Genomic DNA, 17502 nt, shown 5'->3' on the forward strand with positions numbered 1-17502 from the left:
CAAAATGCCAAAGTCCTTAGCTCTTCTCAGCTTTTTTTAATGTGAAATCAATGGTACACAGATGACAGTCAATTCAGAGAAAATGGAAAATGCAAAATGAAGACGTGTAGTTCCTTCCCTTCTCCTGCTTTTAAGGGGTGGCGTGCGGGCCTTTTCATCATTACGGAGAGGAGACCTTCCTTCGCAGGATTGGGCTGTTCTCCTGGGTTGACGGCGCTCGTGGTTCTGCTGTGTAATCCCTTCCATAATTTGTGATGATGAGGCTTGGACGGCGAGAAGGTGACACGTGTCGTAACCGTATGATCTTGCTGTTCATCAGCACCTTTCTTCATGATAATTAAGCTCCATTGGTGCATGGACGACACGTGGCGAGATTTGGGAGTCGCGCCCTATTTATGTCCCATCACCATCTCTGCCCATATATGCTCCCACTAATCTTTTCTTGAACGTTTTTATCTTTGCCAAACCCCCAGGACCACTTTTTTAGCCTTGTTTTTTAACTTCAAATTATCAATGGCATGTCATCCATTTCTCTTCAATTTGCCCTTCCACCTCATGAGTTGTCTAATTCCTTCCTGTTTCTCCTTCTCTTCCCAAAAGAAGCCCCCTTGAGGTTTTTCTAAGCATTTGCAATTCAGGAATATTGAATAATGACATAAGTGGTAGATGGGGTAAATCAATTTTGATTAGATTAATTCTCCCTTCAAAATATAGATACCTCTTTTTTCCTTTTTCTCCACACTTTCTACAACTTTTACCCATTCTGTTCACTTGTTTTCTAGCAGCAGGAAAAGAAAAGAAAGAAAAAGAATCTGACATGGAAAACTGGAAAAGAAAGGAAAAGAAACTGTGAGAAAATTCATTTTGTGAGAAAATTCCGTTGTTCACTTGGCCGAGAAATGAAAAGAAAGTATGCAGGCAAAGTGGTTTTCTCAGGAAAGTGATTTTCTCACCCTTTTTGTGAGAAAATTTAGAGGGAAAGTGCAAGAAAGTTCATTTTCCATGTCATTATTTATATTTTCCACCTGTGTAATTATGCTTTCCCGAGAAAACAAGTGAACGGCGAAAAATGTCAAATCATGTCCAATCACGGGAAAATTTGGCTTACTTACTTCTCCTTTCCTTTCTCAAGAAGGCAAGTGAACAGAGCCTATATAGAATTTTTTACTAATTCCGTAGGCTGAGTGGAAGCACCAAGTGATTTGAAGCTACATGGATTTGCACCTCAAAATCTTTGCAAGAAATGATAGAAGAACCTCATCGACATTGGTATTTTACATGAAGTCATCTTTAGGTAGGAAACCACTCGAAACTCTTTTTGAGTAGATCAAAAATTCTGTCCTCCTCTGTCATGCAAAAATACCACCACTTCATCCACAAACAGGCGTCAGATTTGGGGCAAGCTTCTACTTGCACCAAGTCTTTCAGTTACCCTGTCTCCACTGCTCATCATAGGATAAAAATTTTTGAGATCTAAAATCGAACCCTCTGATATTTTCCTAATTTTATAAATATCTCAATGATATACTGATGATTTTTTTTCTTTCCGGTCAGCAGATCAAGTTATGGCACATGTTGGTGAGGTAGACCTTTTGAAACAACAGGATATTCTTTGTCTGTAATATGTGCTTAAATATGCTTCATGTGCTTAGGCAATGTGCCTGTCTTATTCTTTCCTGAGAATACTGTTGATATAGTTTTGGCTTTACTTTCTCCTGATTGTCTTACCTTTGTGGCAATTGGTTACCGACTGTTATGTCAAAATTTTGCAGATGATTTTGATCGGTCAATCAATGAGGCTATAGCATGTAATGATCTCATCACTTTAGGCAGTAGCATAGTTCTTTCATTGTCCCGTAATATCTTACCATATTTCTTTTATGTCATTATATCATTAAGTTTTGGTAGCACATGAAGGGGGTTATTGAGTACCTTCCTGTGGCCTATGCTAGCAACCACGCCGTTGTAATCTATTCAGCGGTTTCAAGGAGTAAATGATGCTGAGAATTTGTAGATAGGTAGTCATCCACTCTGTATCTTAACACGCCCAAGCAATCTATTAGTGGGTGGCAAATTGTAGGGAGTTCTCTGTTGGCTTGTTCCTTGTTCAACTTATCCAATGTACACTATGCCTAAAAGGCTTATAGAGTAATATAAAGTTTTTTTATTTTTTTCAATCCCATTTTTAAAAAATCAAGAAAAGCATCGTCACTTTGCAATCCAACTGTTGCTTTTCTTGTTTTAATATTGTAATAGAAGCATTGTCTCTCCTGAGGTAAACTGCATTTCATTTATTCGAGATTAAGAACTTTCTTAGATTCTTGTAACATTGCATTTTCAAATTTACATCATCTTATACCAGTTGGAACTGCTTCAATATATTGCTATTGTAATTCTCTCTGACCACTCATTCGTTAAGATGATATTTTTTATTCACCCAATCGAGATTGTTCACAACTCGAATTGCTGTGGGTTGCCTGGCTTGAACAATTTTTCTAGAGTTTATGGCTTTTCTAAAGCATTACATAATCTTGTACTTTGCTGTATCATATGTTGCTATTTCTGATTTTGCTACTTAACAGCTTACACAAATTAATCTAGTTTGATCCTCGTAGTCCGGCCCTTGTTTCAAATTGCTTTGACTATTAGTTGAATTATTAAAATCTTCCAACCTTCGGCCACTTGTTGGATACGTCTGTCTTGAAAAGGAGAAAACATACTGCCAAGACGAAAATATTAAGTTAAACTGGTCATGTAACCCTGTGTGCAAAGGTCATTCAGCCATTTAATTCCATCACTAGTAAACAGAAGTGCAGAGAATCTTATTTCTGTTTGGTTTGAAAGTTCTTATGGTCTTGGCCCCAGGTTGAATCCTGTCCAAAACTTATGGTGGGATGCTCAAGTATGCTTCTTGACTAGCACCACATTCTCGTCAATCTCTATAATTAATCAGGATATGATCTGCGGTTGGCTCAACGAGAGGTAGAACTTTGGGGAAGTAAGGATGCAAGTGGTCAACTGGGGCCTTAGTTATTTTATCAGATGATAGATATCGAGGCCATTTTCTTTCTGCGATTGTTTCAGTTACAGGAAAGTTCTTTTTATTTATTGAACTAGGAAGATCGCATCGAGAACCAATATGCATGGATTGAAATGGATTTAAGTAAGCCTTCCCAGGGCAACATAGGCTTATGGTGGAAACAACTGCCAAAAACAAAGACTTCTTGCTGTCTATTCAATCACAAGTCATATTTCTTTTGAAGAAGGAAAGCAACTACTAAACATAACATTGTTCCAGGGAACAAGAAAAGGGTGGAAATTCATCATCTGGAGAATTTGGATATGTTAAAAATATTCGAGTGATCACTACTCTAAAGTGTGATTACTATTTTCATGTGGCTTTACTTGCCTTCTCCTTTGGTGTCGCCATTATTCGCCATTGCTGTCTCTCCACTGTTGTTTTCCTCTGATTGAATGGCTTCTTCCTTGGCCTTTTCTTTTGTTTCACTTGCTTCTTCCTTGGCCTTGGCCTTTTCTTTTGATTGACTTGCTTTTTCCTTGGCCTTTTCTTTTGATTTAATTGCTTCTTCCTTGGCCTTGTGAAGGTCATGAATTAGGTTTCTAAGGCATGTTTCAATATTTTCAGCAGAAGTAGTGATGGAGGACTTGGGCATCAGGTTCTCTGCAACGTCTGCGGGAGTGATGTCGGCCTCCTTCATTAGTCGGCAGATGTCCTCAAATAAAGGATGCGAATCAAGGTCTAGATAGTTCTTAGCGAGCACCTTGAATCCTTCAAAGCTGCAGTAAGATAGCTCAATGTGCTTGTCCATCCGACCTCTCCTGACCAGAGCTGGATCCAACTTGTCCACATAGTTAGTGGTGAAGATGATGAGATGTTCTCCTCCACAGGAAGACCAGAGTCCGTCGATGAAATTGAGAAGTCCTGAGAGGGTAACGTTGCTGCTACTTTTCTCCTCTTTGTCTGGTTTAGGGGGAAGTTGTTTCTTCTCATCCTCGTCGCCGTCCTCTTTTTTCTTCTCAGCTTTCTTCCGTTGGCCAGACAGGTCTAGAGAGCAGTCTATATCTTCAATGACGATGATTGACTTGCTCGTGGTCTCTATGAGGAGCTTCCTTAGGTCTGTATTGTTCTTCACAGCAGTCAATTCAACGTCATAAATGTCATAGTCCAAGAAATTGGCCATGGCGGCAATCAATGTGGATTTTCCTGTGCCGGGTGGGCCATAAAGTAGGTATCCCCTCTTCCATGCCTTCCCAATCTTTTTGTAATAATCTTTTGCCTTGCTGAAAGTCAAGAGGTCTTGTATGATCTCTTGCTTCTTTTCTGGGTCCATAGCCAATGTTTGAAATGTCGCCGGATGCTCAAAGACGACGTGGCTCCACACTGAAGACTTGTACCCATACCAATTATCGGTGGGATTATTGGTGAATAGCTTTCGCTGCCGGTTTCTCAGCTTAATTGCCTTTCCTTCTGTAACAACATGGTTCAGATACTCATCCATGATGAGTTGTCGGTGGTTCCGGTGGAATGTGAGGCGGTAATATCGGCTCTCCTGGGCTGCTGGGTACCAAGGGTTACCTTGGCTGGAGGAAGTTATCTTGTTGGCACTCCACCAGAGCTTCGCACCGCAGAATTCATCGGTGACTTGCTCATAGTCATCCATGCAGAGAGTAAGATTGCTGCTATCCTTCCCCTCTTGGACCTTGAGTCTCTTGGCCTCTTTGGTTGAGTTGGCCATCAGGTAGGATTGGATGGCGGTGTAGGCCTCGCTCCGCTTGAATCGTTCGCCGGTGTGTTCTTGGATTGTTATATCTAGGTAGGGATTTAGAAATCCTGTCAATCTTCTGGTGTATTTTGTAAGCAGGATTTGGAGCTGAGTTGGGAAGTATTGGCTAGCAACTGCCCATAAGAACATGAGGCTTGCAAGGGCTGAACCGAGCCCAGCCAATGACCCTTGCTCCATCATATTTCTCTTTGATCTGCTCTCTCTTTTACAATACCCAGGTTTTGTTGCCTTGCTTGATAGAATTCTTGTTGCCAGAGCGGGAAACGAAACGGGAATCGAAAGCGGGAATCGAAGGCTCTCAGGGAAGAATCCTACTCAAGGTTGCCAGAGAGGGAATCGAAACGGGAATCGAAGCAGGAATCGAAGGCTCCCAGGGAAGAATCCTGCTTCCTTGGAATTCCACACTTCCCTCCTCCCTCTTATATAAGCATATAGAAATTGAGTTGATTTCACATTGAACTTGTGTTGGAAGGAACTGCACGTCTTCATTTTGCATTTTCCATTTTCTCTGAATTGAATGTCATGTGTACCAATGATTTCACATTAAAAAAAAGCTGAGAAGAGCTTTAAAGACTTTGGCATTTTGTACAAGAAAATGACATGTGGTGGGGGCCTTGGGATGCTTCCATTTGTTTTCCGTTTTTTTTTTTTGGCTGAAGTACAAGACTCGAGAGACCCAGACTAGAGAGAAGACACATACCAACCCAAGACCCATAAAATAGTGGAGAAGAAAACACAAGTGATTCTATATTTCTATCTAGGGGAGGGAACTTCTCGCCAGTGATTCTACTTTCCCATTGATTATCAAAATAAGACTAATTTTGGCTCTATTCTGGAAATTGATATTCATCTTTTAATAATGACACTTTTTTCTTTATTTCACACCTTTCTAGTTAATTATTAACGTGCATTGAGATTCCAAAGCTCCTCGTCCTTGCATTACTTTCTTAGAAAAATACATGGAAATTCAATTCGTTGAAAATTAGTTGGAAAGTGGAAAAAAATATCTGTCGACTGAGGCTGCCCACGAGCTCTTGCTCCCACTTTCTCGGTTCTTTCCTAGGAAATTAATTCAAACAAATAGAACCAGAAAGAAAAATTCATTATTTTTTGATGAATAATAAGCTAAAGAGTGCCTCATTGGATCCATATCATCCAATCACATTTATCACTTTGTTTCTAACTTTCTAATTACCTAAAATGGCCGTAAAATTTGTTTTACCCCCATTTTACACCGTTTCTTTCAACGTAAAAATGGACGTAAAATTTGTTTTATGTTGAAATGAACATAAAACAAATTTTACGTCTAAAGAAACAGAGACAATGAAATTAGGGGGAGTGCTAAACTGAAGGCTACTCTTGTGAAAACCCAAACACAAGGGCGACCCCCATTGGATCCATGTCACCGAACTACATTCATAATTATCATAAGTGTACCGGTAAATAAAAATTTAAGGCTCGCTTTATTGACATAAAATGACCATAAAACAAATTTTATTGCTATTTTTTCACTTAAATGAAGGATGTAAAATTTGTTTTACGTCCATTTTACGTAGGGGTGTAAATGGACATTCGAAAATTCAATTACCGTCCACATCCGAATCCGTTTAAAGCGAATATTATCCAAATTCGTTTCAAGCAGATATTATCCGAATCCATTTATGAGATATCCGGCTCTTAGCGGCGAATCTGGTAAATGGTACATCCGATCCATTTAACATCTGAATCCGACAAGTACATCCGTTTTTCCCGAATATCCAGATCCGTATCTGTATATCTGAATCCGTATCCGAATCCGTATATCCTAAATATCAGTATCCGCATCCGTATATCTGAATCCGTATCCGGAATCATTTTATTTTTATATTTATTATTAATAATATCATCAAATACGTGGAATAACAAATAAATCCTCAAATATAATTAGATTTACATTTTTATCATCGATATATATATATATATATATATATATATATATATATATATATTTACATTTTAATATTTATTTAATATAACTCCCTAGTTTTGCAAATTTTTTTTGTAAATAGTCCTTAAGAATCACATAATATCCAATGAGCCTAGTTTTTTTTTTTTAAATAGTTGCTAAGAAGTCCCTTTAACAAATGTTACAAAGATATAACCTGATGTGGATCTCCTGAATATGTCCACGGATCCTTATAATGTGCTTAGATCATGTCTATTAAAGTTCGCATTCGGACTATCCATCGGATTGTCTGGGTCCATTAACACACCTACAGCCTTGGAGGGCTAATTATTTAATTTATTTCTATCTAAACCTAACTAGCTTGGCCATGTTTGGATTGTTGTAATTTTGTGGAAAAGTGTGTAAAGAAAATATAAAATGAGATTTTATATGGTGTGTAGTGTCATTTTATATGGTGCAAGTGTAAGCCCTTATAAGCCCGTATTCTTCAAAAAGTATTGTACGGACCACATCATAGGTGATCCAACCCGTCCATGTGATGGAACACAACATAAATAGGTTGTTCCCCAAAAATCATTTCCACAGGATGATCCTAGCCCTTCGATCTATGGAGGTTTCCATAATATTATAATATGCATTTCTATTATAATATGCATTTCTGTATAGATCAGAGGGCTGGCATCATACTATAGAAATGATTTTTTGGGCACAACCTATTTACTTTGTGGCCCATCACATGGACGGTTTAGATCATCCTGATTTTTTGTGCACAACCTTTTTACTTTGTGTCCCATCACATGGACGGTTTGGATATCATATAGTGTGTCCGTACAGCACTTTTTAAGAAAGAAAAAGAAAAAGACAAACTTATTCGACTGAGAGGGAGAGGTTGGGAAAAAACCCTAAATACCGGAAGCATTGAGAGAGAGGGGGAGGAGCCGCCATTCCACCACCATATTCTACCTCGGTCCAGCCACCATTAACCACCATCCTGACCTTCGAAATCTTAGGTCCACCCCAAACCCATTTTGATTCTCCCCATTTACAGTCATTAAAAACCACCATCTACATCTCTACCAAACCCTAGATCTACAACACACCTTCTCCTCCTCCACCGAACACCACCAATCTCCACCACAGAGCAGCCATTACAACCACCCCCAAGCTTCAGATCTGCCATTAAACACCACCATATTCAACACCGTCACCTTCTCTGCCATCTCCGCCGCCCCAGCTCTATTTTCTAGCTCCACCACCACCTCGCCACCACCGATTCTCCATTCCCACATCCTCTCCACCTAGATCTAGAGTTTCTAAAATTACAGAAGAGAGAGGGAAGGGAGATCTGGCCACCGGACCTGAGCTCCGGCCACCTCCGAAGTTCGGCAACCTCTGCAAATTCCGATTACTCATTTTGTGCTTCTGATCATCACAGATTTTTGTTTCCAAGGGTCTGAACTCGAATTCGGATTTAAATCCGGATAAACGGATACGAATAATATCCGTAGGATTCGAATTCGGTAACAAAGAATAAACATCCGTCGAATCTGAATTCGGATATAGCAACATCCGATTCGAATTCGATCCCTTTACACCCTTAATTTTATGTAGAAAGAAACATAGCTAAGGAAAAAGAAAATAATTATCGTATGGCGTGGACTCCATTTTTTTTTTTGAAAAGGGCAACAGAATATATATATATATATATATATATATATATATATATATATATATATATATGTAAAAACAGAACCGAGGTGGTCCTGAAGGAACAAAGATAATACAAAGATAGCAGTACAATAATTCAAGGAGGTAGATAGTCAAAGCACTCAAACGCCGCCCGAAAGACTCCTTTCTTGGCAAGGGTGTCTGCTTCCGCATTGGCTGATCTCCTGACATGGCGAAAAACTATTGAGGAGCCCTTAGCTCTGTCCTCTATTTCCTCTAAGAGAGGCAAAAATCACCAAGGGGGAGAAGCGTTACCCGAAAGCCAGCGAATAACATTTAAGGAATCCCCTTCGACGATAATTTTGTCGCACTCTAGATGAGGCATCGAGAGAAGCCCGCTATGAACGGCTCGGACCTCTGCCTCGTTTGAGTCTGCCACTCCGATAGGCCCCGAGTAGGCCCAGAGGACTTCCCCTTTGTGGTTTCTACATAACCCCCCTACTCCTGCCATTCCTGGATTGCCGATAGACGATCCGTCAAAGTTAAGTTTCAGGGACCCCGGAGGAGGAGGAATCCAGGAGGGGAGGATTTTTACTTTGGTAGCCGATTCCAAGCATATGATTGACCATCCTTCCCAGAGGTCGAAAGCTGAAACAAAACGAAACAGGGGAAGGCTTCGAGCCCAGGATATGACCGCAGCTATCAACTGAATATAAATCCAATAGGGAGATCTAGCCTTCCCTTCAAAGATACGAGCATTCCTCTCTTTCCACAAGAACCACCATGAGGCCAGGAGACACATCTTCCACAGCGTTCTGCCTTTCCTTTTCCAAGGAGTCCAGGCCCAACTCTGAATGAATTCAACCATAGAGTTGGGGGGGACCCAACTGATTCCAAAACGAGAAAAAATAAGACCCCAAATATGGCGAGCGACCTTACAGTGTATGAAAAGGTGGTCAATGGATTCCCCAGCGGATAAACATAGAGGACAGTGATCTACCAACCACATTCCTCGTTTCCTCAAAAAGGTGGCGTGGACTTCATTTAATGCATTTGTTGATCTAGAACATAGATATTGTTGGTCATCACAAATCTTACCCGACACCCTTTGTCCCATTCTCATCAAATGATTCTAGACCGCAGATTGAACATGATGAAAACATCCGGCCTTTTAAAACCGTCGATTGTTGCATGTCTCAATCTTGGGAATGATATCTCAGTGTTTGGAAAGGACCTGTAGATCATCTAAGATGGCCTACTAGATCAACGGTCCTGATTACCTGCACACGTGTCATATGTACGGATATATTCCTTTGTATTTTCTGAATATTGACCGGCTGAATATTGAATACAAAGTTTGACTCGTCATGTGTGAAAATCGCGTAATGTGATGACCTATTGATAGGGTCATCATGTGAGCCCTCTTCCAGTCTTCCTTTTCTTAAAGACTTTGATCTTCGTGTGGGCCCTCTTCCCTTACTTAAAGTCTTTGTATAGTACGAAGTAGAGAAGAGACGGAACCACACAGTCTTTCTTAACTCTCTCTCTCTCTCTCTCTCTCTCTCTCTCTCTTTCTTGTTTCAAAAGCGTGATATCTCTTCTGTTTTTCATCACTCTAAACAAATTAACGGAATTTAATGCATCCGTTTACTAATTTATCTGTGAAGATCGAGTCTCTACAAATTTAGAAAATGGGTTTATTTATATACTAGTGGGGATATATATTTTACAATAAAAAGCCATTGTCAGTGACAATAGATAATGATTTAAGGAGACAATTAGCATGAATTGATTACTTGAATAAGGCAAGACATTCTTGTTGATCATGGTGTGTATCCGGTCATTAAAATTTTGCATAAGGAAAAACATGTGAAACCCAATAAAATAAGAAACAATTTAATGGTTTGGAAATGGACATTGCTGAAGCAATAAAAAAGAAAGAATTGCATCAGCTGTTGATGGCAAGAATTGCAGTACTCACTTAATACCTCATCACCATTTTTAGATAGTCCCTTGGTGTCTGCATACTTATCTTGAACCTTCTGATCAAAGTATGCTACAAAACTCCAAAATAAAAAGATAATTTTTTTTGAATTTTTTCCATTTTGTACGAAAAGTGGAACATGTACGTTGTGATATCAAATATTAATGCAACAAAGCATATGCTAGAAACTCAATTCCGGATCATATAAGATATCCAACGTAACAAACAAACTGAATTAGATAAATATTCCTGCGTAACAAAAATCACAATATAAAGCACAAATTAAAGCAATAAAAGTGTCAGCGGAGAAGAAGATGACGAAGAGGTTTTTACCTTTTGCCGCTACTGATGGTCTCACAAAGCCATCTTAGACCTGTGGTTTTTCTTGGATTTTCAGAGGCTTGAACTCTAATAGGATTTCAGGAAGACAATTCTCTCTCTCTCTCTCAAAGGTGATTTAAATGGGCCACGTAAATGAGGGGTGGAATAGGAAAAGGCAGTTACTATGTGGGAGGGGAAAAGGCAATTTCTACTTGGGAGGGAGACGTGGGAATAGGAAATTAGAGTTGTAATTAGAGCTGTAACCGATGCACTATATTTATGGAAATGAGTTAGGGAAATAAATTAGGGATGAAATTCTAGCAATAAATGGAAAGGTTGTATGGGATATAGGAAATTTAATATAAAATTGATTTCATAGAAATTGTATTTGAAAAAGATTATGCGTTTTTAGAATGAGTAAGGCTATATTAATTTCAGGAAAGATATGAGCTTTAAATAGTGACAATAGAAACGTCCTATGAAATTAAAGAATCATAAGAAGAAATGATTTTTTTCCATGTATTAATTGCCAATGCCACATGGGAATATAATTGCCACATAGATTCATGGGAGCAAGGGGAGGGGTGGCACGACACGGGAACAAAGTATTCATAACTACTTAGTTTTTGTGTAACGAAATTCATAAAATTTTGGGAGAAATTAAAATAATTCTCTCATTTTCTCTTCTGCTCTATATACATAGTAAAAAAAACCCCGTGCATTGCATGGGCCGACAAAGAACTGTACGGACCACATCATAGGTCGATCGAAACCGTCCATGTGATGCAACACAACATAAATAGGTTGTGCCCGAAAAAAACATTTCCATAGGCTGATCGTAGCCCTTCAATCGATAGAGGTTTCCATAATATGTTGTTCCTCTTAAATCGGATGGTTAAGATCACCCTATAGATTTTTTATTCAAAAAGCATAAAGGAGGGTGATAAGATTGAAATTATTTGGCTTTATAGGTTGATTGAAACCGTCAATGTGATAGAGCACAACATCAATCGATTGTGCCTGTAAAATCATTTCCATAGGTTGATCGTAGCCCTCCAATCGATATAGGCTAATCTTAGCCCTCTAATCGATAGAGGTTTCCATAATTGTTGTTCCTCTTGAGGTGCCTGTAATCCGTCAATATTTTGCAAGTGTCCTGCATGAGTAATATAAAGTAGTTCTTCCGTCATTGTCATATGTCTTTACCTCTTCTTGGTATTTTTTCCCTGTAATTGTCATAGACAGGTACCCTTTGTCGAGACTTTTCATATGTAGATTACAATTTTACCCTCAAATAATTTCTCATAGAGTTAGATGTTAGATATCAGCAAAGGGGTTAATGGTAAAAGAGTAATATTTTGGGTGAAATAAAAGGACAATAATTTCTATGTAGATTACAATTTTACCCTCGCATATAGTTTGTACATATATGTGCATAAAGGAGGGAGGTAAGATTGAAATTATTTGGCTTTATAGGTTGTTCGAAACCGTCAATGTGATGGAGCACAACATCAATCGGTTGTGCCCGTAAAATCATTTCCATAGGTTGATCATAGCCCTCCAATCGATATAGGCTGATCTTAGCCCTCCAATTGATAGAGGTTTTCATAATTGTTGTTCCTCTTGAGGTGCCTGGAATCCATCAATATTTTGCAAGTGTCCTGCATGAGTAATATAAAGTAGTTCTTCCGTCATTGTCATATATATTTACCTCTTCTTGGTATTTTTTCGCTGTAATTGTCATAGACAGGTACCCCTTGTCGGTATTTTCCGTACGTAGATTACAATTTTACCCTCAAATAATTTCTCATAGAGTTAGATGTTAGATATCAGCAAAGAGGTTAATGGTAAAAGAGTAATATTTCGGGGTGAAATAAAAGGACAATAATTTGTATGTAGATTACAATTTTACCCTCACATATAGTTTGTACAGATATGAGGGGAGGGGGTAGGATTGTAATTATGTGTATCTCATGGGTGCCTTTGTGAAAAAGCATAAAGGAGGACGTAGTATTGCAAATACGTGGGTTGAATGGGTGCCTTTGTCTAAAAAGAAAGTCAAAAAGTGTGAATGGAGGAAGGGGAGGGCTGCCACATGGGCAGTGAACAGTAAACCCCCCTCTCTCCTTATTATATTAGAAGATTAATGTTCTCTCTCACTCTCTCTCTCATTTACATATTTCATTACTGATTTACAGGTACACCCAAGAATACCACTCCCTGCAGCCTTTTCCATCCAGAATACTTAATTCCATTTTCCTTGAAATGGTTAACAAGCTCATGGCTTCTTTTGATATCTCTAAAAAGTTATTTGCACAAAAGGTTTTAGAATTAATGGGGTTCTTTGCAAATAAGGTTTGATTGTGTACGATTTTCCGTATACATTTTGAAGAATAATGCTAAGATTTTCTGATTCTTTGGTTATGTTTTTTTTCCTTTATCTTTGAAAACCCCCTGCAACATAGTAAAAAACCAGATGGATTGCATTGTCCTCTACTTTGGATTTCCTCTAAATGTAAATAGTCTTCAAATAAAATGATGCAGTTAACGTTAGAAAGTCTTCTTTTTGACAGATGTTAAACGAGAATGAGTGCAAAAATACTGTCTGTCGTTTAACTTCCTTTGCAAAAATGCCCGCGAACTGTTTGACGATATTCCTCAAATCAAGAGTCCAACAAAGTTTTTGTCTTCCAGAGACGAAGCTGAAGAGCAAATTAGGGAAAAGTTAATCAAACCTCCAAACAATAGTATTCATTACCCTATATGGTATGATTCCAATGGAAGTGGCGGTAATGTTCTTCAACATTCTCTTTCGTTTCTATGAATTTGGGCTTTATGGTTGTTGCTAAGATAGTCAATATTGTTTCTATTTGTTTATTCTGATTCGTTTATGTTTCAGCCAAAAAATTATATTATAAATAAATAAATCCTCATATGCTCATCCTTTTGCATACTTGTAGTTCCATTGTCCATAGTAGAATAATGATATGGAGAAAGATTTGGGGCCGAGAGTGGAACCGAACTAATAGCCTTTTCACAACTTAGCAATTATGGTTGTTTGTTTTTGGCATTTTCCCCTTAAATGGCAAAACTACCCTTCCCATGCCATATGGCATGTAACGATTTGTGCGGTTCCACTCTAGGTCCCCAAATCCGTCTCCATAGCAGCACTCTCCTTAATATCTTCATCTGCTCATATTTTTCAGTACACATGTTTATTGACTTCTTTTAAAGTTACATAAATAAATAAATCCAAAATGATAAATTTAAGGGTTTGTGTGCATCTATTAAACCCTTCTATTTTTGTTTATTCCTTTTGCCACCCATGAATTCTTCTGTCATTTCTCAGCAAGGAGCAAACAGACAACTCTGTTTTCCATCCAAGCAGAGCCTTACGTAGATGGCAGGTAATTTTAAACTCTTCTAACATCTTTTTTCTTTATTTTAACATTAGAACATTTAAAGATTAAAGTCAAACTACATGCGTTCATTGGTCTGCAATCTTATCTTTGTTCAAATGAGATATCTTGGTGATAGCTATTTGTGGGTTTGAGCTGCACATATTCAGCACTCATTAGTGTACAAGCAAAAAATGGGGTGTGTGCTAGGTTTTTAGGGGTTTTTGGATACCCATATATAGATGTGTGCTTTTAATAATTGGCCATAAAAGTGGAAACATGAAAATGCTTTTTCAGGTTCAACATGAAAAAATACAAGGAACAAAACACAAGTTAGATTCCAAGATGGCTCCTTTGTTTAAAGTCTGCCACATCAATTCACATTAAAGGGGTGCGTATTATCCTACAGGGGGTGCGAATTTATCATCGCCCTTTGTTTAAATGGGATATCTTGCTTATAGGTTTTTCTTAGCTCAAACTGCAGATTTCCCGCTCTCATCAACGTACAAACAAAAAAATGGGGTGTGTGGTTCTTCCACATAGGTTTTTCTGGCCGTTTTGGATACCTATATATAGATATGTGTGTGTATGTTCGTCAATGAAGAGAGTGCACTTATCCTTTCCAAAAAAAAAAATGGTTGCTTTGAATATAGTATAAGAGTTGTGCTTTCAAATTTGCTCTTTTATTAAGCAATTGATATTGGCACTGCCATAGTTTGATAATTGCACTCACTTTGTCTGTTCACTTCTGTAATTTCTTTGGGAATTGTTATAAGCTTGACCGTTGGTCAAATAATAAAAGGCAGGGTCATTTAGTGCAACCATACAAATATGGTGATGCAAATATCAATGGCCTTTTATTACCAATCTGTTATGGATAAAAAGAAAAGGGGAACTTCACTCCATAACTGCTACCCAGGTATTTATGAACATCGTTCTCCTTTTGATCCTTTTTATTATTGTCTATCATGAATATAATCTTCTATAACATAATATAATATGAGGAAAAGGATTGTACGCTCGAGTGTACCTAACCTTAGGTACGCTCGAGTGCCAAATCACATGGGTCCCACATTTTTTTTTTGGTCATCTAAACCATTCATTTGCAAGGCCCCATCATAGATAGGGTGTGTACCAAAAATCAGCACCATTGAATCATCCTAACCCCTCCGAAACTGGAGGGCAAAATGGGCAGATTTGTGGACAAACAGTGTCTGTCCATTTTGACCTCCACAAATGGATGGGTTGGGATGATCCTATAGAGCTGATTTTTGGTATGCACCCTATCTATGATGGGGCCTTGCATATGAATGGTTTAGATGACCAAAAAATATTTGGGACCCATGTGATTTGGCACTCGAGCGTACCTAAGCTTAGGTACACTCGAGCGTACAATCCTTTTCCTCATATAATATTTATATTTACGTTTTGGCAACAGAGCCTTACGGATGTGAGGAGGGACTTTTAGAGATGGATGGTAGAGAGCCTTCATTTGGAATAAAAAAAACAAGCCTATTGTGACAATGTTCCTTTCCATCAAACAAAGTCCTCAAAGTCTCACAGATACATCCCACAAGTGGGTTTTCTTTCACTTATGCTATTCTCTTATGTTCCTTCTTTCTTGTTTTTATGCTTCTTTTATTCATGCTTTTCTTTTGGGATTTATTGTTTTCGAAGTAATTTGTTGTTTCAAAGTTTTTTTTTTTTTACTGATCATCCTTTTATGATCTTAGAGACTACATCGAGGACATTAGATGCCCCAAAGATTGTAGATGGCTACTGTTTGAACTTGCTGAATTGGAGTAGTAACATTGGAAATACCGTGTACTTGTGGGATGCTCCCGATGGGTCTACATCGGAGCTCATGTTCGTGAATGATGAGAATGGTCATGTTACCGGTGTGAGTTGGGCTTTTGATGGACGACATATTTTTGTGAGCTTCAACAGTTCTGAGGTGCAGCTATGAGACTCCACTGCCAATCGAAAGGTGTGTGTTTTCTCATTCCCGTCTACTATTTCCCTTAGGGCTCGTTTAGATTGCGGGAATTGGAAATAGGAATTGGTATTTCATTCCTTTTTGGGTGATTCTAGCGTTTGGCTAGCCATTGGTGGCGTAAAAGGAACCGTGTGGTGGAATATTTACGGGAAATAAGAGTGGAGATGGATACCACCCAAAATAGGTGTGATTCGTTCATTCCAGCGTCTCTCTCTTTCTCCCTCACCTAAAATATCTCCCACCTAAAATTTCTCACCAATAGAATATTTTTCTCTTAAAAGGGAAAGATTTCAACAGATTTCAAATAGATCTGTTCTTAAACCATCTCTATTCTCCCTCATTTAAGGAAACATTTCCATGGCAGAAAGTCTTCTCATTTTTTCCTTTTTTTTTTTTTTTTGGATTAAGATCATTTCCGTTTGATTTTCACGTTCTTACCCAAACACTAGAATCAGGCATTACATTCCATTTACGGAGAGAATCAGAATAAGATTGGAATGGAATGTGGATTCCATTTCTTGATTCCTGCAATCCAAACGCACCCTTAGTCTTTATGAAACCAGGAAATGTTATCTTCTTAGCTATGGTTTTGTGATAACAAATTTCTAAAAACACCCTGTTTTAAGGATTTGTTAAAAACACCCTATTTTAGGGATATTTTGATGGTGATCTGACTGTTATTGTTAATTCTCATTTGCATGTGTTTCTACAACAGAGAACTATACAAGGCAGGCCCGATCGTATGTCGGTTCTCTTTGTTGGAACACCTACATCCTATCATTGAAACATATAGAGAGCATCAACAAGAGGTTTTCCGTCTAAATTTGTCAGGTTCGGGCGAATCAGTAGCAAGTGGGGCCAACGATAATCTCTTTCACATATGGGACAGATCCATGGCTTCTTCGAATTCTCTAACCCAATGGCTTCACAGATTGGAAGATCACATCGCAGTTGTGAAGGAACTTGCTTGTTGTCCCTTCCAGAGCAATTTGATTGCTTCTGGTGGGGATACTGGAGATAGGTCTATTAAGTTTTGGATCAGTCACACAGGTGCTTGTTTGAATTCCTTGTTTGAATTCTGTTGATACTGGCTCACAATTTTGCTCTTTACTATGGAGCAAGAATAAGAGGGAATTGTTGAGCTCTCGTGGGTTTACTCAGAATCAACTCACAATGTGGAAATACCCCTCAATGGTTAAGATTACTGAATTCACCGGTCATAGTTCTATTCATTTCGTGGCCTATATTGTTGTTAATTGTTGTAAGTTTACCAACCATTCGTTGCAAATTTCAGCACCCAATTAAAGTTAATTAGGTGGATCAATCCCAACCGTTGAAATTTGGGTCCCACACACAGGGACATGTAAGTGCAATTGACTGTTGGC

The 17502-nt window shown here is 38.5% G+C and overlaps 1 protein-coding gene and 1 pseudogene across 1 annotated transcript; one reads left to right on the forward strand and one right to left on the reverse strand.

Annotated features, from left to right (window-relative positions):
* Window positions 1-3370: 3370 nt before the first annotated feature.
* Window positions 3371-5344, reverse strand: LOC143860125 (AAA-ATPase ASD, mitochondrial pseudogene; annotated as a pseudogene).
* Window positions 5345-14123: 8779 nt separating this feature from the next.
* Window positions 14124-17433, forward strand: LOC143859192 (cell division cycle 20.2, cofactor of APC complex-like). Its single transcript, XM_077369884.1, is given in 5 exon segments — window positions 14124-14130; window positions 15855-16075; window positions 16213-16301; window positions 16833-17172; window positions 17174-17433. Coding segments are annotated over 5 exon segments (906 nt in total). The 3' UTR covers window positions 17423-17433.
* Window positions 17434-17502: the final 69 nt, after the last annotated feature.

The sequence above is a fragment of the Tasmannia lanceolata genome, unplaced genomic scaffold (assembly GCF_043159265.1).
Source record: "Tasmannia lanceolata isolate RefF3 unplaced genomic scaffold, GAP_Taslan_0.1 ptg000003l, whole genome shotgun sequence".
Taxonomy (NCBI): domain Eukaryota; kingdom Viridiplantae; phylum Streptophyta; class Magnoliopsida; order Canellales; family Winteraceae; genus Tasmannia; species Tasmannia lanceolata.